The sequence below is a fragment of the Zootoca vivipara genome, chromosome 6 (genome assembly GCF_963506605.1).
Source record: "Zootoca vivipara chromosome 6, rZooViv1.1, whole genome shotgun sequence".
Lineage (NCBI taxonomy): Eukaryota > Metazoa > Chordata > Lepidosauria > Squamata > Lacertidae > Zootoca > Zootoca vivipara.
The window spans coordinates 13,134,209-13,157,988 of record NC_083281.1 but is presented as its reverse complement, the minus strand read 5'-3'; the positions used below and the strand labels follow the sequence as shown (position 1 = coordinate 13,157,988).

At 44.6% G+C, this 23,780-nt stretch overlaps 2 protein-coding genes across 2 annotated transcripts in view; both read left to right on the top strand.

The window, feature by feature from the left end:
- The window catches only part of LOC118086138 (zinc finger protein 420-like), a 28,709-nt gene extending 6,912 nt beyond the window's left edge, over positions 1-21,797 (top strand). Inside the window, exons 4-7 of the mRNA XM_060275438.1 lie at positions 918-1,000; positions 1,297-1,423; positions 3,153-4,268; positions 17,778-21,797. Of these exons, the coding sequence (XP_060131421.1) occupies positions 918-1,000; positions 1,297-1,423; positions 3,153-4,268; positions 17,778-19,084 (2,633 nt within the window). The 3' untranslated portion in view covers positions 19,085-21,797. The remainder of the gene's footprint in view (positions 1-917; positions 1,001-1,296; positions 1,424-3,152; positions 4,269-17,777) is intronic.
- LOC118086659 (zinc finger and SCAN domain-containing protein 31-like) lies at positions 12,808-15,739 on the top strand. Its single transcript, XM_060275437.1, has 3 exons — positions 12,808-13,340; positions 13,635-14,055; positions 14,748-15,739. Exons 2-3 carry the CDS (start codon positions 13,654-13,656, stop codon positions 14,907-14,909), a joined length of 564 nt encoding a protein of 187 aa, XP_060131420.1. The 5' UTR covers positions 12,808-13,340; positions 13,635-13,653; the 3' UTR covers positions 14,910-15,739.
- Positions 21,798-23,780: the final 1,983 nt, after the last annotated feature.

Below are 23,780 nucleotides of genomic sequence, written 5' to 3'. Positions count from 1 at the left end.
ACCTGTTTTCACCATTTTTATTCTCCGCCTGGGAAGGAGAGGGATCTGTCGAACTACAAATGACTCAGTAATGAACCTTATCAGTCCCTTCACAACTTGCAGATTCCTTACATGCCTCCATCTGGCCGAAGATAAATTTACAGTTATCCAGTTAAATTAAATTCAAAGTCCTTTTAACATTATTCAGTTCAGTTCGTGAATAATAAAGGATGGGGTAGAGTTAGCTCTAATTTTCCATCGTAAACCTTTTGCAAAATAGAGCTTCCCTCCCCTTTTCCATTTTTTTTTACACACAAAGTTCCGTTTGTTGTTATATTCCATATCTGCAATCCAGTTTTGTCCCTGCTCACCTGCACATATATAATTTGAAGTAGCATTCAGTGGCGGGTTGCCAAATCATAAATGTAGAGAAGAAAACTTTATATAAATAAGCCGTAGGCTCCCCTCCCTCCCGTCTTTTGCACCAAATGAAGTCTTCTCTCAAATTCAACCCTTAAAGACCTTGCAGCTGGTTCCATTCCGCAGTTTATGATCTCGTTTCTTCCAGCAGTTCCTGTACATTAGTCCAAATTGAGCTCTAATTGACAGGAGAACCTCAGCTTCTTAATGGCGGTGAAGGAGGGTTTGGGGCAGGTGAAGGGCTTTTGCACTCAGCGCCTCCCTGCCTCCCACAATCCATGCCAGAGCGAGAGTCAAGTACTGAGACAAACTGGGAGTGAAGCCCATTCCCCCTGTCCCTGGGGGGAATTTGCGAGAATAATTACCATCGGTCACCCGCTACCTCCATTAAGGCAGAGCAGAACTGGAAGCTAGCAGGGGAGACTTTGAGGAAGCCCCATCCATACTTAGAGATGCACTGTTTCACCTCTGAGAGAAGCAGGCGCTTACGGTTTCCCACTTTCCTTTGTCTCTCCCAGGTGACAGATTGATGCCACCAAGACCTGCTCCTTCATCTTTTCATGGTGGTGGAGGGGAGGCAGCGGCTGTGGACCCAGATCAGGTAGGGGGAAGGAGCCTTGTGGGGAAAGACTGCTTGGATGAATGGTGGGAGGAGCCAGAGAAGAGGGAGCCGACTGGGAGGAGGAGGAGGTGTCTGAAGCTGGAGAGGGAACATGGCTCAGTGAGCAGGTGGAGTCTGTGGCAGAGAGCAGCCCAGACTCAGTGGCAGAAGCTGCAGCAGGAGAATGGGATGAGGAAGGCAGAGAGGGGTCTGGCCGCTGTAGAAAACAAGACAGCCAAGTGCAATGGATCACATGAATGTTCTTTAAGAGGACAGCTTTTTTCCTTTTCTGTTAGGGTCCAGTGTGCTTTGAAGATGTAGCTTTGCATTTCACTGATGAGGAGTGGGCGTTGCTGGATCCTGACCAGAGAGCTCTGCATCAGGAGGTCATGGCAGAAAATTTTGGGATGTTTGAATCTCTCGGTAAGGCTCTCTATTGGATCATCCTGTTGGTTTTCTAATTCAATACATCTCTCTAGATCAGGGTTCCCAAACTAAGGCCCGGGGGCCAGATGCGGCCCAATCGCCTTCTAAATCCAGCCTGCGGACGGTCTGGAAATCAGCATGTTTTTACATGAGTAGAATGTGTCCTTTTATTTAAAATGCATCTCTGGGTTATTTGTGGGGCCTGCCTGGTATTTTTACATGAGTAGAATGTGTCCTTTTATTTAAAGTGCATCTTTGGGTTATTTGTGGGGCATAGGAATTTGTTCATATTTTTTGTTCAAAATATAGTCCGGCCCCCCACAAGGTCTTAAGGACAGTGGACTGGCCCCCTGCTGAAAAAGTTTGCTGACCCCTGCTCTAGATGATGAACCTTGGATATTTCGATGGGGCTCAACAGCACCACCCATAGCACCTGGGATGCTAACACTCCCACAGCAAACCTTGGATGGATGGTTATTCATTTTTTTCCCCTATGACTATTCTTCCTCCAGTTCTGCCTTGCAAAACCATGATCACGCTGTATGAACTGCCTAGGACTTCTTAAATGTAGGCTTCAGAGTGATTCGGGGTGTTGAAGTAGCTTCAATCAAGTATTTTGCTTTTGTTCTTCTGCCTCTCTTTGGTTGACCAAAGAATCGCTTGACATTGGAGATGGCACAGATTCCACGACTGGACCAAACAAACTCCATCCCAGAAAAGAGCCAGGCTTTTTGAATCTCAGGCAGTGAACCCTGTAGTATAGTAAATATGATAATTTTATTATTTTTACCATGCCCATCTGACTGGGTTGCCCCAGCCACTCTGGGCAGCTTCCAACAAATACAAAAGCACAGTAAAACATCAAACATAAAAAACTTCCCGATACAGAGGTGCCTTCAGAAGTCCTCCCAAAGTTGCATAGTTATCTGACATCTGATGGCAGGGTGTTCCACAGGGTGGGTACCCCTACCAAGAAGGCCCCCTGCCTCGTCCCCTGTAACTTATCGCAGTAATGCAACATTTAAGTAAGGGCACTTGAATAATAATAATGCTGAAATGACAAGTTTTTGCTGCATTCTGTGATGTCAAGAATTTATGAAAACATCCAAATTGCTTTAAGGTGATGCATATCATAATTATATTTTTCAGCCATTAAAGAAATCTATATTTGGCAACTGCTACACACATTTGTTCAATACAGAAAAAGTGTTTTTCAGCACACTTAAGTTCCCATTTGCCATTTTTATTCCCCTACTCTTACATTGCTCACCACAAGGCAGCTGAATAAGACCACACCTGTCCAGTGTCAGTGTTCCCAATATTTCACCAGCTTTTAAAATGTCTTTAGATTTATTACTGCATATTGAACAATTGAGCATATTGAATATATCTTAATTTTGGTCAGGGAACTTTCCTTCATTGTCCATCATTTAAATAATAATAAACGAACACTTTATTTTTGAAGATAGTACAGATCCATATTTAAATTTAAACAAAATATTGTTACCAGGTTAAGCTGTACAGTTATCTTTTAAAAACTTAAGAGAGAGAAAACAGCCAATATTCAACTTGATTTGTATATGAAACTAGACATCATTAGAGAACAAAGGGAACATTATAACATCTAACTCCCTTGAGTTCTTTCCCTGTCACAAGCATTAATAAGCATTGCTCCAAAAGTTGGGGCTGCACTTCTTCCCAAGCCTCTAATACATTTGCCTCTTAGTTTCAGGTGGTGATGAATTGGAAATGAAGAACAAGGCAGACCACAATGAAATCCACATAGTGGAGGAACCATATCAGTATACAGACTTTGGAGAGAGCTTCAGTCAGAGCTCCCATTCCTCTTCCCACCAAAGAAAACCCCTTGAGAATAAACCCTATCAGTGCTTGGAGTGTGGAAAGAGATTCACCTGGAAAAAAAGTTTTGCTTTCCATCAAAAAATTCATGCAGGAGAGAAACCATATTGTTGTTTGGAATGTGGAAAGAGCTTCAGTCGAAAGGACAGTCTCACTTCCCATCAATCACATCATACAGGAGAGAGACCCTATCAGTGCTTGGAGTGTGGAAACAGCTTCATCTGGAAACAGACTTTAATTTCCCATCAAAGAATTCATACAGGGGAGAAACCATATTGTTGTTTGGAATGTGGAAAGAGCTTCAGTGAGAGGACCAATCTCACTTCCCATCAAAGAGTTCATACAGGGGAGAAACCCTATCAGTGCTTGGAATGTGGAAAGAGCTTCACCTGGAAAGAAAATCTCACTTCCCATCAAAGAATTCATACAGGGGTGAAACCCTATCAGTGCTTGGAATGTGGAAAGAGCTTCACCAGGAAAGAAAAACTCACTTCCCATCAAAGAATTCATACAGGGGAGAAACCATATCAGTGTTTGGAATGTGGAAAGAGCTTTAGTCGAAAGGACAGTTTCACTTCCCACCAAAGAATTCATACAGGGGAGAAACCTTATCAGTGCTTGGAATGTGGAAAGAGCTTCACCTGGAAAGAAGGTCTCGGTGCCCATCAAAGAATTCATTCAGGGGAAAACCCCTATCAGTGCTTGGAATGTGGAAAGAGCTTCAGTCAAAAAGGAAATCTCACTTTCCATCAAAAAATTCATACAGAGGAGAAACTATATCAGTGCATTGAATGTGGAAAGAGCTTCACCTGGAAAGGTTTCATTTCCCATCAAAGAATTCATAAAGGGGAGAAACCCTATCAGTGCTTGGAATGTGGAAAGAGCTTCAGTCACAGCTACCATCTCGCTTCCCATCAAAGAATTCATACAGGGGAGAAACCATTTCAGTGCCAAGAGTGTGGAAAGAGCTTCAGTCACAAGGGCAGCCTCACTTACCATCAAAAAACTCACGGTGGAGGAAAACTATAGTAATGTTTGTGTAGAGATTTAATTTTAGGAGGCATTGTTTTTTAGATTTACATACCGCCCTTCATCACAAAATCTCAGGGCAGTTCACAAGATAAAATATAAGGTAAAAGCATGAATAAATAGTTAAAAGAAAAACAACACAGCAACACCACCTCTCCCACAAACACATTTAAAATTCTGTACAGTGGAAGACTTCTGGTTTCTGCAAATGGAGATCGGAGTGTGAGTCTGATCGCTCTGACAGACTTAAAATTCTGTACAATGGGAGACTTCTGGTTTCTGCAAATGGAGGTCGGAATGCAAGTCTGATTGCTCTGACAGACTTGAGCCCCATGGAGCAACGGAAAAGCGCTAAGGCAGAGCACACAAAAAAAACCTCAGAGGGTTCTCTGGGTATGGAAGGTCCAGCAGCCCACAAAAGCTTCTACAGTCACCCTTGATTCCTCTGGGAGGTGGGCAGTGATGGAGCCAGTTGTCCTGGCAGCAGCGCAACTCCGTGGGAGAGAAGCCTCCACTCTAGGCTGAAGCAGAGATTTCCTAAAACTTCTTACAGCTGATGGGAAGGTAAAGAAGATTTTATAAAAGATTGTATTTGACTAAATTCAGCACAAGACAGAGGAATAAAAAGGAGGTCCGTCCCCGTCTCCTGGGAGACTGCATGGGGAAAGTTTGCAAGTGGGAAAGTTACCAGCTTTTTTAATATAAATTGACAGTAGCTTGCTGATGGGAAAGTTGGATTAAAAGCAACCCAAACCCATTCACATTTCTTCTTGTATTTATAATTGTGAACGTGACCTTGCATCAAAGAAACCCGATGTCTGCAGAACACTCCTTAAGTGGAGTGAGTACCTGGAAATACTTGTGAGTTTGGCAAGGCACACTTTGATCGGAGGGATTCATGCAAGTCTGGTTTCATTTTTAAAAATTAAAAAAATTGTCCACTAGCACCTTAGAGGCCAGCTAAGTTTGTTCAGGGTAAATTATTTCGTGTGCATGCACACTTCTTCAGATGGAGAATTATTAAAAGTTTCTGGGAAAGGATTTTGGAGGATGGATAGCGGATAACAGATTGAGGTTGAATCCTGACAAGACAGAAGTACTGTTTTTTGGGGGGCGGGGCGGGCGGGTGTGGGGGACTCCCTAGTCCTGAATGGGATAACTGTGCCCCTGAAGGACCAGGAGCACAGCCTGGGAGTCATTTTGGACTCACAGCTGTCCATGGAGGCACAGGTTAATTCTGTGTCCAGGGCGGCTGTCTACCAACTCCATCTGGTACGCAGGCTGAGACCCTACCTGCCCACAGACTGTCTCACCAGAGTGGTGCATGCTCTAGTCATCTCCCGCTTGGACTACTGCAATGCGCTTTATGTGGGGCTACCTTTGAAGGTGACCCGGAAACTGCAATTAATCCAGAATGCGGCAGCTAGACTGGTGATTGGGAGTGGCCGCCGAGACCACATAACACCGGTCTTGAAAGACCTACATTGGCTCCCAGTACGTTTCCGAGCACAATTCAAAGGGTTGGTGCTGACCTTTAAAGCCCTAAACGGCCTTGGTCCTGTATACCTGAAGGAGCGTCTCCACCCCCATTGTTCAGCCCGGACACTGAGATCCAGCGCCGAGGGCCTTCTAGCGGTTCTCTCACTGCGAGAAGCAAACTACAGGGAACCAGGCAGAGGGCCTTCTCGGTAGTGGCGCCCGCCCTGTGGAACGCCCTCCCATCGGAGGTCAAGGAGATAAACAACTACCTGACATTTAGAAAACACCTAAAGGCAGCCCTGTTTAGGGAAGTTTTTAATCTGTGATATTTTAATGTATATTGTTACTTGCTGGAAGCCGCCCAGAGTGGCCGAGGAAACCCAGCCAGATGGGCGGGGTATAAATAATAAATAATTATAATTATAATTATAATGAACAGGAAAAAAATGTTTAAAATGACCTTTTGTTCAAAAATCAGAAGCTTTCTTAATAGGTTTAATAGGTGCTGAACTACCCAAAGAAGAGAAGGAGATATTCATGTATGCTACAACAGTGGCCCGGATCCTGTTAGCTCAAAGATGGAAGGTAGCAACAAAAGAAGAATGGCAAATCAGACTTATGGACTATGCAGAGATGGCAAAACTAAAAGCAAAGCTCAGAGACAACGATAATGAGAAGTTCAAAAAAGAGTGGGAAACATTCATTGTATATGTGCAAAGAACACTGTAAACAAGTTGAAACATTAGCAGCCTTGGACCAAATGTTTGCAATTGCCAGAAATTTGGATAATTTAGGATGTAATAATGGATTAATAGATATGGATATGCAGAAGAATGTGGTGTATGTAAGGAACCAGAAGTGGGAATGGAGGGAAGCTGCAAGATTTTAAGAATTTCAGTAGAGATAGTGATGAAAGGATATATATATGTGAATGAAGGTGGGGGGGGGGGCTATTTTCGATGTTAATTGTGAAATTTTTTTGTGGAAAGTAAAATAATAATAAAATATAATGCTGTACAATGGGGGGTGTAGCTTGCTGCAGAATCAGATTGTGGCTTGATTTAAAGTCTCCAGCACCCTCGGAAATGAAACTCCCCTGGAACGACTGCAAAATTACTCCTTGTCACCAGTACACCACCTGAAAGGTAATGCTGTAGGTCTTGTGTGGCCCAAAAACTAAATTAGTAAGGCTTGTCTGCAGTGCCGGATTTATGTATAGGCTAAGTAGGTTGAAGCCTAGGTCCGCTAAATCTAGGGGGCCTCCCCAGCCCGCCCGCCCCCCAGCGGGCAGTCTCCCCTCTCCCCAAATTGTAAACCCAGGGCAACTCGGGCCAGGAACTATGTGACGCAGGGCCAGGCATTTGAAACTCTGGAGCCCAACTTGGAATTTTTTTGTGGGGCCCTAGTTCACAGCCAAAATCTGCAGAATCTTAGAATATTAGTCTGTGTGCTAGGTCCTTTTCACAAGGTCAGCAAAGCCCTTCAGAAATCAGGCCTGTTACTGAGTTCTTGTGCAAGTTTGTACAGTTCACTTTTGGGTTTTTAAGGAAAATTGGAGATTTTGATGAGCTTGAGAAACAAGCAAAAGCCACCTTGCCAAATGCTAACTACAAAGCAAGGAGACAAAGAGTGAGGGAACGGCAAAGCAATGACAATATGCACCTGATGCCTTAGACTTAGATGCACTTCCTTCAAGGGATAGGTTGAGGGTAAAATCCTTTATTCCTATATTAGATGCACTTGAAGCCAATTTAAAAAGAAGTACTGTGTACATTGATAGAATCATAGAATCATAGAGTTGGAAGAGACCACAAGGGCCATCCAGTCCAACCCCCTGCCAAGCAGGAAACACCATCAAAGCATTCCTGACAGATGGCTGTCAAGCCTCTGCTTAAAGACCTCCAAAGAAGGAGACTCCACCACACTCCTTGGCAGCAAATTCCACTGCCGAACAGCTCTTACTGTCAGGAAGTTCTTCCTAATGTTTAGGTGGAATTTTCTTTCTTGTAGTTTGAATCCGTTGCTCCGTGTCCGCTTCTCTGGAGCAGCAGAAAACAACCTTTCTCCCTCCTCTATATGACATCCTTTTATATATTTGAACATGGTTATCATATCACCCCTTAACCTTCTCTTCTCCAGGCTAAACATACCCAGCTCCCTAAGCCGTTCCTCATAAGGCATCGTTTCCAGGCCTTTGACCATTTTGGTTGCCCTCTTCTGGACACGTTCCAGCTTATCAGTATCCTTCTTGAACTGTGGTGCCCAGAACTGGACACAGTACTCCAGGTGAGGTCTGACCAGAGCAGAATACAGTGGTACTATTACTTCCCTTGATCTAGATGCTATACTCCTATTGATGCAGCCCAGAATTGCATTGGCTTTTTTAGCTGCTGCATCACACTGCTGACTCATGTCAAGTTTGTGGTCTACCAAGACTCCTAGATCCTTTTCACATGTACTGCTCTCAAGCCAGGTGTCTCCCATCCTGTATTTGTGCCTTTCATTTTTTTTGCCCAAGTGTAGTACTTTACATTTCTCCTTGTTAAAATTCATCTTGTTTGCTTTGGCCCAGTTGTCTAATCTGTTAAGGTCATTCTGAAGTGTGATCCTGTCCTCTGGGGTGTTAGCCACCCCTCCCAATTTGGTGTCATCTGCAAACTTGCTCAGGATGCCCTCAAGCCCATCATCCAAGTCATTGATAAAGATGTTGAACAAGACTGGGCCCAAGACAGAACCCTGTGGCACCCCACTAGTCACTACTCTCCAGGATGAGGAGGAGCCATTGATGAGCACCCTTTGGGTTCGGTCAGTAAGCCAGTTACAAATCCACTGAATGGTAGCATTGTCTAGCCCACATTTTACCAGCTTCTTTACAAGAATATCATGGGGCACCTTGTCAAAGGCCTTGCTGAAATCAAGATAGGCTACATCCACAGCGTTCCCTTCATCTACCAGGCTTGTAATTCTGTCAAAAAATGAGATCAGATTAGTCTGACATGACTTATTTTTCAGGAACCCATGCTGACTTTTAGTGATCACAGAGTTTCTTTCTAGGTGCTCACAGACTGTTTGCTTAATGATCTGCTCTAGAATCTTTCCTGGTATTGATGTCAGGCTGACTGGGCGGTAATTGTTTGGGTCCTCTCTTTTCCCCTTTTTGAAAATAGGGACAACATTTGCCCTCCTCCAGTCTGCTGGAACTTCGCCTGTTCTCCAGGAATTTTCAAAGATTATTGCCAGTGGTTCTGAAATCACCTCTGCCAGTTCTTTTAATACTCTTGGATGTAGTTCATCTGGCCCTGGAGACTTGAATACATCTAAACTAGCCAAGTATTCTTGTACTACCTCCTTACTTATTCTGGGCTGTGTTTCCCCTGCTGAATCATCTGCTCCATATTCTTCAGGTCGGGCGTTGTTTTCTTTCTTGGAGAAGACTGAGGCAAAGAAGGCATTGAGGAGTTCTGCCCTTTCTGTGTCCCCCGTTTGCATTTCACCATCTTCTCCTCTGAGTGACCCCACTGTTTCCTTGTTTTTCCTTTTGCTACGGACATACCCATAAAAGCCCTTTTTGTTGCTTTTAACCTCTCTGGCGAGCCTGAGTTCATTCTGTGCTTTAGCTTTTCTGACTTTGTCTCTACACGTGCTAGCTATATGTTTGAATTCCTCTCTGGAGATTTCCCCCCTTTTCCACTTTTTGTACATATCCCTTTTAAATCTTAACTCAGTCAAAAGTTCTTTAGATAGCCAGCCTGGCTTCTTTAGGCACCTTCCATGTTTCCGTCTCATTGGTATTGCCTGAAGTTGTGCTTTTAATATCTCCCTTTTAACAAACTCCCAACCATCATGAACTCCCTTCCCTTTTAGTATTACTGTCCATGGGATTTCACCCAGCGTTTCCCTAAGTTTTCTGAAGTCGGCTTTCTTAAAGTCTAGAATTTGGACCTTAGTATGCTTGGTTGCTCCTTTCCGCTGGATAATAAACTCCAGAAGAGCATGGTCACTCCCACCTAATGATCCTGCCACTTCTACCCCACTAACCAAGTCATCACTATTGGTTAGGACCAGATCTAAAATGGCTGATCCTCTTGTTGCTTCTCCCACTTTCTGGACAATGAAGTTGTCTGCAAGGCCAGTGAGGAATCTGTTCGACCTTATGCTCTTGGCTGAGTTTGACATCCAACAAATATCAGGATAGTTGAAATCCCCCATTACTACTATCTCACTTCCTTTGGAATGCTTGGCCATCTGTTCCAGGAAGGCATCATCTGTGTCCTCAGTTTGGCTTGGGGATCTATAGTAAACTCCCACAATGAGATCACTGTTGTTTTTCTCTCCCTTAATTTTGACCCAGATACTCTCAATTTGGCTTTGAAGTTTTAAATCCTGGATCTCTTCACAGGTATACATATCCCTAACATATAAACAGATGTTGCACAATTGTTTTTTTCCACTCTTGCTATCCTGATAGCATCTAAGCAAGAAATTCAGCAAGTGTTGAACTGTTGGTGGAAGCATACCCAGAAGATATTGACCCGAAATTTATTGATGAACTTTTGCACTTTCACCTGTACACGAGACAAAGCCATAGGCTTACAGCAGAGCCCTCTCTGTCTCATACAGACCTTTATCAAATTATATACAGGGGGGGGGATTCAGGTGGCTTTTCCTAATGTGGAAACAATCTTGCAGCTTTATGGTCACTAACCGCTCGGGAGTTTTTTGAGACCCCAAAGAATTAAAAATGAATTAAGGGCCATGATGTCTCAAGAGAGGCTGTCTGCACTGAGCATTCTGTACATTGAAAGTGACAAACTTAGATAAATTTTGATGGAAGTTTTCTGATGTCCTTTAGAAGAGAAAATGTGAATTACAGAATTTTAAAAAACCCATCATCCTTGGCTTCATTCAATTTTGTTTATAACATTTTCCCATTTTCTTCTAGTCATGAGGGTGGGTGATTGGGAACTACTCACAAGTGGAGAAGCCGAGGGCTGCTCTTCATCTAAATCCGGCCCTGGATAGCCATATTCAAATATCTTAAGGGCTGTCACATGGAGGAGGGAGCATGCTTGTTTTCTTCTGCTTTGAAGGGTAGGACTCGAACCAATGGCTTCAAGTTGCAAGAAAGGGAATTCTGACTAAACATTCAGAAAAAAATCTGACAGCTGTTCAGCAGTGGAACACTCCCGTGAGAGGCGGTGGATTCTCCTTGGAGGTTTTTAAGTGGGTCCCATGACTTACATCATAGGAGCCTACACAACACAAAACACTGTTGTATGTAGGTTTTATTTTATTTTATTTGTTTTTTTATCTTATATTTTGGAAATGTACATCTAGTTTTCACCCTTTGATTTTTTTGGGGGGGGGCCAAGAGAGTGGGGCCCTAAGCTATAGATTGTCTTGTTGTTGTTGTTTAGTCGTGTCCAACTCTTCGTGACACCATGGACCAGAGCACGCCAGGCACTCCTGTCTTCCACTGCCTCCCGCAGTTTGGTCAGACTCATGTTCGTAGCTTCGAGAACACTGTCCAACCATCTCGTCCTCTGTCGTCCCCTTCTCCTTGTGCCCTCCATCTTTCCCAGCATCAGGGTCTTTTCCAGGGAGTCTTCTCATGCCTCAGCTTCAGGATCTGTCCTTCCAGTGAGCACTCAGGGCTGATTTCCTTCAGAATGGATAGGCAACCTGTTCCTCGCTTCCACTGTGTATTCATAAGGGATTTGGTTTAGATTTATCCTGCTGGCCCAGTGGTTTTCCCTACTTTCTTCAAATTAGGCTTTAATATTGCTATAAGAAGCTGATGATCTGAGCCACAGTCAGCGCCAGGTCTAGTTTTTGCTGACTGTATAGAGCTCCATCTTTGGCTGCAGAGAATAGCTTGTTTAGCTTATAGTAAATCTGGCACTGCCAGCTGAGGGACGGGCTCTGGCCCGATCCAGGCTCTCTTGCAGTTCCCACGCGCAAAGGAAGGGGAGTCCCGTTCCGTCTTTGGCTTTTCTCCAGGTCCAGGATTTGCGGGGAGGGGTTTGGGGAGGAGTCGGGAGCCCTTCGCTCCAGCCGTACTTGCGCTTCTCCCGCTTGGCGAGCCGAGCGCTTTCCTCGGACCTGGAGAGGTCGGCTGGCAGGCGCGGGACTGAGGCTGCTACAGGGCTGGTGGGGCCGGTGAGTGGCGGGAAGGAGGCGGGCGGGATGCCCACCTGACAGGGATGCTTCCGATGAGATGCCTGCCTTGCAAGGGGTTGGGCTAGATGACTGTTGTGACGTGGGGTTTGTGATTTCAGCTCTCTTGACATAACATGCTGGAGACAGTTCTCTAGTAACAGCTCTTTATTAAAGTGAACAAGACTGACTCTGAGGGCAGGAAGGCTACATTTATAGGGACAGGGAACTAGCTAGAAAAGGATACATTTTGGAGGGAACAATATCAGGCAATCACAGTGCTGCCTTTTGGAGGAAACCAATAAGACAGAGGATCCAAATACAGCCGCTTAAATGAACCAATAGTAGCTGTACCCTCTGGAACCAAAAGGCAGTTACTTTATCCTAATGCAATACAGACAATAATAATACAGATATAAAATCCTTTGACTCAATACACAACAATGACCATGGGGGTTCCTCCCAGCTCTCCACTTTTGTGATTCTAGGGTGGGCTTTTCTGCTTCTTGCATAGCCTTTTGCACGGCAAGCAGTTCCCCCATTTCTGGCCAAGGGAGGATACAGCCCAGGCGGGCTGCTGAGAGGGTCCCCCCAAGAAGACATCGCGCGGGGGGGGGAGTGCAATGCATGCGGTTCCTGAGAGACTGGCGAGCTGCGCCTTGCAAGCGTTAAAGGAGCTGAGCTGCATTCCTAGAGAGGACAAGAAATCCAGGCTCCTTCCTGCAAGGGAGGTGGCTTTTGTCTCTCTGCAAGAGGTGGCTCGGCGATCAGCCTTCTGGGCTCCGGTGAATCTCCTATCTCTTCCCCATGGGGCGCTTCGGGGAGATGGGGGGGTGCATCGGGCGGGCTGCCTAGCTCATGCAGGGGGGACCCCAGCCAGGGAGCAGACCACCTGCCCTCTTCCTCTCTGCATCTGCAAAGCCAGGGAGGGGGCGAGTTTGTAGGAGGTCCTTTGGGGAGGCGTCAGGAAAAAATGGGAATGCAAATGAACCCCATTGAGATTGCGGAATTAGTCACATTCATTAACGGAGGTCACAGCCATTCACAGAGGTCGTAGCCAGGTGGAAACATTTGGACGTAGTAATAATACTTGGCCTGTGATAAGCGAAGAAAAATGCTGGACGGGTCATAGCAGATAGAATAAAGTCCTTTAATCACGCAGTGCCTACGTAGTTAAACCGACGGCACTCCCCCCACAGGAGGCAGGGATGGTCACCAACCTAGACGGCTTGAAAGAAAGGATGAGGCCAATTCCTTTTGTTCTATATAAAAATCTTTTTATCCAACTTAAATCTCTCTGCCAGCTGTAACTGAGAAAACCACTGGAACATTCAACATTGCATAGCCAGACTCCCATTCAGGAGCCCTTATGGTTGTCCTTAGATTAAGGGTGAGTAATGGTCATTTTTCCTCTTCTGTTGCCTATGAAACAATAGTAAAGTGTTGGTCTATTGATGAAGGGGGGGGGGGAGTTCCAAAGCAAGATGGTTCTACATATATCTGGGGGCTTATGTGAACCCCTCATGTGAGCACCTTGTATTGGTCGCAGAAACGAAATAGCAACCAATGCAGGTGTTTTAAATGGGTTAAATAAGGAGTATTTGCTTTGTAGGCTTTTCTAGCACCTCTCATTAGGAAATACAGAACTTGGCAAAAGACCAAGGGGTTTCTTCCGATCTCTTAGAGGTGACCTGATAACATAGATGGATGAGCAATATTCAGCTGGCCCTGAAGCAGGAATAGGCCTTGCCATCAAAACTGGGAGCAATGGTGGATTCCGGGGAAACTCCGTGCAGAAGTTCCTGGGTGAGGAGGACACCCTCTGCTCAGAAGTGCAGAGCCAGCTGCTCAGGCAGAAGGCCAAAGAACCCCGAGAGATTTGCAGCCAACTCTACCACTTGGACCATCAATGGCTAAAGCCAGAAAGGCACACGAAAGTTCAGATGCTGGACCTGGTGATCTTGGAGCAGTTCCTGGCTGTCCTTCCACCAGAGATGGAGAACTGGGTGAGGGAATGTGGAGCGGAGACCAGTTCCCAGGCAGTGGCCCTGGCCGAAGGATTCCTCCTGAGTCAGGCAGAGGAGAGAAAGCAGGCAGAGCAGCAGGTGAGAGAGACTTTCCTCTGGATACTGCAAAGGGGCTCTAAACAGGAGAGAGTATTCCCAAATTATTTACTAATGGCCCATCCTTTTTTGGAAAGTATCTAGGAACACATATTTTTTATTATTGTTAATGTATTATTATTATTATTATATCCCCAAGGGGCTCAAAAGAGGAGGGAGAGTATCCCCAAATGCTCTAGTACTGAGCTTTTCACCTTTTCTGAGTCCATGGTTCCCTTGATCAAGTACATCCTTTCTGCATGGGGAAATGCTCTTTGAGCCTCAGAAGCCCAGTTATGTCACCCTGTGCCTGCTCCCGTTTTGAAACACCCTCCTTTGTGGAGTGTTCCTAAGCCTCCTCTCCCCTCTCCTTGGGAGTCCTTCTGGTAGGGCTGGGCGATATCTGGTTTTCAAGCAGTTAAATATCACGAAATCTCAATATATCATGATATATATCTGCGGTGGTGGAGGGCCTTGCTGGGCCTCCCCATGGGAGCAGAGGGTCCCACCGTACCTCCTCACAGCGGCAGAGGGTGCTTTGCCTTTCCCCGCAGCAGATGGGGGCCTTGACGAGGTTCCCTGCGGCAGTGGAGGGCCTTAAAATGTAAGGAAGTAGTAGATTGTATAAAAATACTAAATAAACTTTTCTAATCCTTCTCCCCATTCTCTGTTTTGAATCCTCCTTGCTCTTTCAGGGGAAGGATCTTTTTGCAGAAATGGGTCTTGATTCTTCTGAGGCAGAGAAGACTCCATTGGACACCAGAGTGAGGCCTCTGGGTAAGGAGGAAGGAGTGTTTTCTGTGTTTTGTCACATTCTCTTGGTTTTGAAACTAATCTGTAAACCATTTGCAAAATAGAGCTTCCTCCCCTTTTTCTTTTACACACAGAGTTCCATTTGATACAAAATTTAAAAATTCCTTCCAGTAGCTCTTTAGAGACCAACTAAGTTTGTCATTGGTACGAGCTTTCGTGTGCATGCACGCTTCTTCTTCAGATATTGGTGCTACTGGAAGGATTTTTTAAATTTTGTTTTGACTACGGCACACCAGCACGGCTACCTACCTGTAACTGTTTCCATTTGATGTTATAGTCTATATCTACAATCCAGTATAATCCCTGCTCACCTGTACGTATATAATTTGAACTAGCATTCAATGGTGGGTTGCCAAATCATAATTGTAGAGAAAAAAACTTTATATAAAGAAGCTGTAGGCGCCCCTCCCTCCCGTCTTTTGCACCAAATGAAGTCTTCTCTCAAATTCAACCCTTAAAGAGCTGGTTCCATTCTGCAGTTTATGATCTCATCTCTTCCAGCAATGCCTGTACATTGGACCAAATTGAGCTCTAATAGACAGGAGAATCTCTGCTTCTTAATGGCGGCGAAGGAGGGTTTGGGGCAGGTTTTGGGCTTTTGTACTCAGCGCCTCCCTGCCTCCCGCGATCCAAGCCAGAGCAAGAGCCAAGTACCAAGATGAACTGGGAGTTAAGTCCGTTTCCCTCTGTCCCTGGGGGGAACTTGCAAGGAGAATTACCCTCAATCATCCTTGTTTTTCCTTTGCCAACAATCTCCTGCTGCCTCCATTAAGGCACAGTGGAACTGGAAGCTAGCAGGGGAGACTTTGACGAAGCCCCATCCATACTTAGAGAGGACTGTTACACCTCCGAGAGAAGCAGGCGCTTACAGTTTCCCACTTTCCTTTGTCTCTCCCAGGTGACAGATTGATGCCACCAAGACCTGCTCCTTCATCTTTTCATGGTGGAGGGGAGGCAGCGGCTGTGGACCCAGATCAGGTAGGGGGGAGGAGCCTTGTGGGGAAAGACTGCTTGGATGCAGAATGGTGGGAGGAGGTGTCTGGAGAGGGAACAGGGCTCAGGGAGCAGAGGGATTCTGTGGCAGAGAGCAGCCCAGACTCAGAGACAGAAGCTGAAGCAGGAGAGTGGGATGAGGAAGGCAGAGAGGGGTCTGGCCATTGTAGAAAACAACAGAGCCAATTGTAATGGATCATGTGAATGTTCTCCAAGAGGACAGCTTTTTTCCTTTTTTGTTAGGGTCCGGTGTGCTTTGAAGATGTAGCTTTGCATTTCACTGATGAGGAGTGGGCGTTGCTGGATCGTGACCAGAGAGTTCTGCATCAGGAGGTCATGGAAGAGAATCGTGGGATGTTGGACTCTCTCGGTAAGGCTCCCTATTGGATCATCCTATCTGTTTTGTAATTCAAGACATCTCTCTACATGTCGAACTTCGGATATTTCAATGGGATGCTAACACTCCCACAGCAAACCTTGGATGGATGGCTATTGATTGTGTCCCCTGTGAATATTCTTCCTCCAGTTCTGCCTTTTATAACCATGATCAGGCTGTCTGAACTGCCCAGGCCTTCTTAAATGTAGGCCTCAGAGTGATTTGGGGTGTTGAAGTATTCAAGTATTTTGAAGTCAAGTATTTTGCTTTTGTTCTTCTGTCTCTCTTTGGTTGACCAAAGAGTAGACTGACATGGGAGATGGCACAGATTCCACGACTGGACCAAACAAACTCCATCCCAGAAAAGAGCCAGGCTTTTTGAATCTCAGGCAGTGAACCCTGTAGTAACAATAATGATTATTTTTACCCTGCCCATCTGACTGAGTTGCCCCAGCTTCCAACAAATATAAAAGCACAATAAAATATCAAACATTAAAACTTCCTGATACAGAGGTACCTTCAGACATCCTCTAAAAGTTGCATAGTTATCTCCTTGACATCTGATGGGAGGGTGTTCCACAGGGTGGGTGCCCCTACCAAGAAGGCATTCTGCTTTGTCCCCTGTAACTTTTCACAGCAATGTAACATTTAAGTAAGGAAACTTTAATAATAATAATATGACAAATTTATGTTGCATTCTGTGATGTCAAGAATTTATGACATCAAAATTGCTTTAAAGTGATGCACATCATGATTATATTTTTATCCATTAAAGAAATTTATATTTGGCAACTACTACACACATTTGTGCAATACACAAAACGTGTTTTTAGCACACAGAAGTTCACGTTTGCCATTTTCACTCCCCTACTCTTACATCGCCTACTACAAGGCCAGTGTCAGTGTTCTCAAAAATTTCACCAGCTCTTAAAATTTGTTTAGATTTATTACTGCATATTGAACAATTTAGCATATTGACTATATCTTAATTTTGAATATAAAACTTTCCTACGTTGGCAATCATTTAAATAATAATAAAAGCACACACCAAGTTAAGCTGTACAGTTATCTTTTAAAAACTTAATTGAGAGAAAACAACCAATATTTAACCTGATTTGTATATGAAGCTAGACATTTTTACGGAACAAAAGGAACATTATAACATCTAACTCCCTTGAGTTCTTTCCCCGTCACAAGCATTAATAAGCATTGCTCCAAAATTTGGGGCTGCACTTCTTCCCGAGCCTCTAATACATTTGCCTCTTAGTTTCAGGTGGTGATGAATTGGAAATGAACAAGGGAGACCTCAATGAAATCCACACAGTGGAGGAGCCATATCAGGATTCAGAGTGCAGAGAGAGCTACAGTCAGAGCTCCCATTCCTCTTCCCATCAAGGAAATCCCCTTGAGAAGAAACCCTATCAGTGCTTGGAGTGTGGAAAGAGCTTCAGACACCGCAACCATCTCACTTCCCATCAAAGAATCCATACAGGGGAGAAACCTTATCAGTGCTTGGAGTGCGAAATGAGCTTCACCTGCAAAGAAAGTCTCACTGCCCATCAAAGAATTCATACAGGGGTGAAACCCTATCAGTGCTTGGAATGTGGAAAGCTCTTCAGTCGAAAGGAGAGTTTAACTTCCCATCAAAGAATTCATACAGGGGAAAAACCTTATCAGTGCTTTGAATGTGGAAAGAGCTTCAGTCACAGCAACCATCTCGCTTCCCATCAAAGAATTCATACAGGGGAGAAACCATATTGTTGTTTGGAATGTGGAAAGAGCTTCACCTGGAAAGAAAGTCTCACTGCCCATCAAACACTTCATACAGGGGAGAAACCCTATAAATGCTTGGAATGTGGAAAGAGCTTCACCTGGAAAAAAAGTTTAACTTTCCATCAAAGAATTCATACGAGGGGAAAGCCCTATCAGTGCTTGGAATGTGGAAAGAGCTTCAATCACAGTGTAAATCTCACTTCCCATCAAAGAATTCATACAGGGGAAAAACCCTATCAGTGTTTGGAATGTGAAAAGAGCTTCAAACACAGTGTCAGTCTCACTGCCCATCAAAGAATTCATACTGGGGAAAAACCCTACCAGTGTTTAGAATGTGGAAAACTCTTCAGTCAGAGGGCTAATCTCACTTCCCATCAAATAATTCATACCGGAGAAAAACCATATCAGTGCTTGGAATGTGGAAAGAGCTTCACTTGGAAAATAAGTTTCACTTCCCATCAAACTATTCATACCAGGGGGAAACCATATCAGTGCTTAGAATGTGGAAAGAGCTTCAGTCACAGCCGCTTTCTCACTTCCCATAAAAGAATTCATTCAGGGGGGAAACCCTATAAGTGCTTGGAATGTGGAAAGAGCTTCAGTAAAAGTGACCACCTCACTTCTCATACAAAAATTCATACAGGGGAGAAACCTCATCTGTGCTCAGAATGTGGAAAGTGTTTTAGTAGGAGGGGCAGTCTCATGGTCCATCAAAAACTTCACACAAGGGAGAAACCTTATCATTGCTTGGAGTGTGGAAAGAGCTTCAGTCAGAACTTCAATCTCACGGTCCATCAAAGAATTCATACAGGGGAGAAACCCTATCAGTGTTTGGAATGTGGAAAGAGCTTCAGTCAAAGCACATGTCTCACCGTCCACCAAAGAGTTCACAGTGGGGAGAAACCATTTCAGTGCCAAGAGTGTGGAAAGAGCTTCCGTGAGAGGACCAACCTCACAACCCACCAAAGAGTTCACAGTGGGGAGAAACCATTTCAGTGCCAAGAGTGTGGAAAGAGCTTCAGTCAGAGGGCCAGCCTTACTTACCATCAAAGAACTCACAGTGGAGGAAAACTATAGTAGTGTTCGTGTAGGCTTGTCTGGCAGGAAGCCATAGCTTCTGGTTACTTGGCACTCTTGGAGGGAGCTTGTGAGGAAACTATGGTGCCTGTGGCCTCCCAGCAAAAAGGTGCAAAAACTCCAAACAGCTTAGGCAGTTAAAAAGACTCAGAAGAGTTTATTCATACATAAGAAGGGCTTTCTGCAACAGATTGGGCAGCTGCTTTGCACCCACTTGAAAGCAAGATTGAGATGTTATCTAACCAAATAGTTGATGTAATGGAAACAGCAAACACATATAACAGCACATTAAGCATCGAAACAGAGCTGCAAGCACTTAAAATTGCAAATGAAAGTTTTGATTTAAAATTTGCAGCTCAATTGGATAGAGTTAAAAGGAAAAAAATTAAACTACAGTGGTACCTCTACTTACGAATAACTCTACTTACGAATGGAGCTCCGTCCGCCATCTTGGATGCGGTTTAGATAGGATTTTTTCTACTTACGAATTTTTAGATAGGGTTGCTTCTACTTACAATTTTTTTCTCCCAATGCATTCTTATAGGATTCGACTTACAATTTTTTTCTACTTATGAATGTGTGTTCGGAACGCATTAAATTCGTAAGTAGAGGTACCACTGTATGTAGGATTCTGGAAAAAGAGGGGGGAGATACGATTGCATTTATTTTAAGTTGGTTTGACAGTTTGAAGACCCCCATCACTCCCCATGATATTGAAAGGCCATACAGAGTGGGCGTGCTTAGAGCTAAAAACACAGATGTAGCAAGAAACGTTGTTTGCTTTGAAGGCTACCAAACTAAAACTTTGATTTAGTGCCCTATGCAACTATTGAGAAGTTAAATACAACTTATTTAATATAGAGGTGTTTCCAGATCTATGCCCAGTGAAAATGATTCAGATGTTCTACCACTGCGCTGAAGGCTGCAGGGACTACCTCCCAATGGGGGTTCCCATTTAAGTTATTAGTGCAAATCAATGGCAAATACACTACTGCTTCCAATATTTTCCACAGCAGGTGGGAAATGTTTTCCATGTACTTAAAATTGCAATCCCCAAACTGGCTGCAAGGGGTAGAACTAACACCTCCTCCTCCTCATGGTCCACTCCAAGAAAAAGAAAAGGCAGACATCTGCAGCAGTCTCTCCACATTAAAACCATGGCTTTTAGGCCTCCAGATATAATTTTGATACAAAAGACACACCACAAGAAAAAAAGCCAAAACATGCCCTGGGATCTTCCACAGCAAGGGGCATGGCTATACTCATTACAGTGGTACCTCGGTTTACAAACACGATTGGTTCCGGAAGTCTGTACTTAACCTGAAGCGAACTTTCCCATTGAAAGTAATGGAAAGTGGATTAATCCATTCCAGACGGTCTGCAGAGTACTTAAACTGAAGCGTACTTAAACTGAAGCGAACTTTCCCATTGAAAGTAATGGAAAGTGGATTAATCCATTCCAGACAGGTCCGTGTACTCAAACCGAGGCATACTTAAACTGTGGTATGACTGTACATAAAAAATGCCCATTCACTATTCAGGACTCCATAGAGGGCCCCAAAGGCAGATACCTCATATTAAAAGACTCACTAGAGTCTGAGAAACATAATTACAGGCTGCTTTTATGCTCCCTTTATGGGTCGTTTCAATTTCTTTGAGAGTTGTCTTTCTACTTTACGAGGATGTAAAGAAGGTAAAACCATCATAGGAGGAAAGCTGAATGAATGTTTAAATCCTGTTCTTGACAGTAACGGCTCCTCTTCCAGATTCCTGAAGCCTTCATTACACTTTTGCATGTTTATTTTTGCAACCCCTTGTGGCTCTGCCACCCCACTGACAGGGAATATACATTTCACTCCTATAGGTATGGATCTTGTTGGGGATTCATTCCCCATGTCTGCAGTCATGGGATTCTTGTCTATCACATGACGGTGTATGTTTTCATTCCACAGAGTGGGAAGTGATGGAGACAGGATGTTTGTGTTACTGTGTTCCGTGAAATGGGATTGTTGTGCTTTGTTTTTTTCTCTTTGCTGTCTGATGCTAGGGAGAGAGGGAGCCATGTTGCAGTGCTCTGTGTTTATATGTAAATAAATGTAGATTAGCCAAATGCTGAGTTGCTGAGGTCTGTTATGCAAACTGCAAACACTCTGCGTGTCCCTAAGTGTGCTGGTGTCTGTTGGCATCAGCCGCTGTGATGTTCGGGCAGAAGAAAGCTTTTGAAGCTCCCAAACAACCGACCAGGAGGGAGAGAACATGCCAGTCGGGCATGTGTCTCTGCCAGGGTCCTACATGAGAGTAGGATGATCCTAACAGATCTATGCCCCATATGGACTGTATCTTCATATTCAGAGATCTCTGGTGTAAAGTGACAAAAACAAATATAGGAATCATCTTGGTCTTGGACTATGCCCCAATTTCTACCTCTACAGCAATGGACTCTCAAAGCCAAAATTCATTTTTCTGGACTTGTGATTCTTTCTTACTAGCAGACAAATTGGCTCAAGAAATATATAAAGAATAGCTATTTTGGCCATCTCATTCCTTGCTTTTTCCTGTAAGACCAATTGCAGTCGTTAACAGTTGTCAACAGGTTTACCACACCTATCACCCAGTCACCCATTCCCACCAGCCTTCTGAGTAATACCCCTCCCCACCCTCTCACTATATATAAAGGTCTGGTGACTTCTGTTTCAGTGTGCATGCACAGGAAAGCTCATACCAATGACAAACTTAGTTGGTCTCTAAGGGACATGGGTGGCACTAGGGACACGGGTGGCGCTGTGGGTTAAACCACAGAGCCTAGGGCTTGCCGATCAGAAGGTTGGCGGTTCAAATCCCTGCTACGGGGTGAGCTCCCGTTGCTCAGTCCCTGCTCCTGCCAACCTTGCAGTTCGAAAGCACGAAGTGCAAGTAGATAAATAGGTACCGCCTTGGTGGAAAGGTATACGGCTTTTCCATGCACTGCTCTGGTTCGCCAGAAGTGGCTTAGTCATGCTTGCCACATGACCCAGAAGTTGTACGCCGACACCCTCAGCCAGTAAAGTGAGATGAGTGCCGCAACCCCCCGAGTCCATGACTACACCTAACAGTCAGGGGCCCATTTACCTTTAAGGTGCTACTGGACAATTTTTTTTAAAAAAATGAATTTCTACTGCGTCAGACCAACATGGCTACCTACCTGAATCTGGCTCAAGAAAGTCTTTGTCAAGTGCTAAAGTTTTGTTTTCCTAGAAAATGCTGTTCCAGACACAAAAATCTCTACCCTATGGGATGCCATAGAATTTTAAGGTCATATATAAGAACAATTAAATGTTCATAACTGTATATATAAACCAAATGTCTGAAACCCCACATCTGAAGACAGCCCTGTTTAGCGAGGCTTTTAATCTTTAATCAATTATTTTATTCTTCTGTTGGAAGTCACCCAGTGTGGCTGGATTTGATATCCCGCTTTATCACTACCCTAAGGAGTCTCAAAGCGGCTAACATTCTCCTTTCCCTTCCTCCCCAACAAACACTCTGTGAGGTGAGTGAGGCTGAGAGACTTCAGGGAAGTGACTAGCCCAAGGTCACCCAGAAGCAGCATGCGGAGGAGCAGAGACACGAACCCGGTTCCCCAGATTACGAGTCTACCGCTCTTAACCACTACACCACACTGGCTCCCTAGCCTTCACCCTAATCCTAGCCCTAACCCTGCTTCTAGCCATATCCCTATCCCCAACCTTAAACTTAACCCTAATCCTAGCTCAAGCCCTAGCCCTAACCTTCGCTCTAACCCTAACCCTAACTAAACCAAGGGTTGGTAAGTTTTACCTCGCCTGGGCCGGTTCACTCCCGTGGAGATCCCTCTGTGGGCCGGATTGTGTGTGCATGTAAGCACGCATGCCTGCAATTTCTGGCAGACATCTGCACAGACGTGATTTCCGGCACTGCAGAAGCGAGTCCCCATGCTGCGCTGGTTTAGCTCATGTTCCAACCCTAGCTCTTGCCCTAACCCTAAAGCGAACCCCAAGCCTTGCCCTACCTCTAGCCCTAGCCATCACCCTAAGCCTAACCCTAAATCTAAGCCTAAACCAAAACCTGAATGGTAGTGTTGCCATCTATTCAAAGTTTGAAGTAACTTACAATTTATTCTACTAGGGGCAAAGTTGTTGCTGCAGCAATATCCTTAATATGTCAGAGGACTGAGGGAACCCCAAACATTGATTTCTAAGGGACAAGGGGGTTGTGTTTGTTCAAGTTTAAATCCTTGTACTGAAAGCATGACAGTATTTCTAGTCCTCATCCGTTCAATTTCCAGACTGCTGGATCATGTGCTCCCCTTGTTGCTGGATCAGGCTGAAGAACAGTGCGCACAGAACCAGTTTGCATGCTGGCCAGGGATATTCCTACTTGCGTATGGTAATGCCCCCTTGCCCTCAAACCCATCCAAGCTGGACAGAAACATTTCTTGCTCACCACTCCTTATGGAGAAATGGGCTTATGGTACGGCAGTTTGAAGCCACAAAGACATTTGGTGGCTGTGAGTTAGTCTGTCTCTCTGAGCCTCAGCTTCCCTAACATAGTCTATTTACAGGTAAAAAATTCATTCAGTAGCACCTTAAAGACAAACTAAGTTGAAGAAGTGTGCATGCACACGAAAGCTCATACCAAAATAAAAACTTGGTTGGTCTTTAAGGTGCTACTGAAGGAA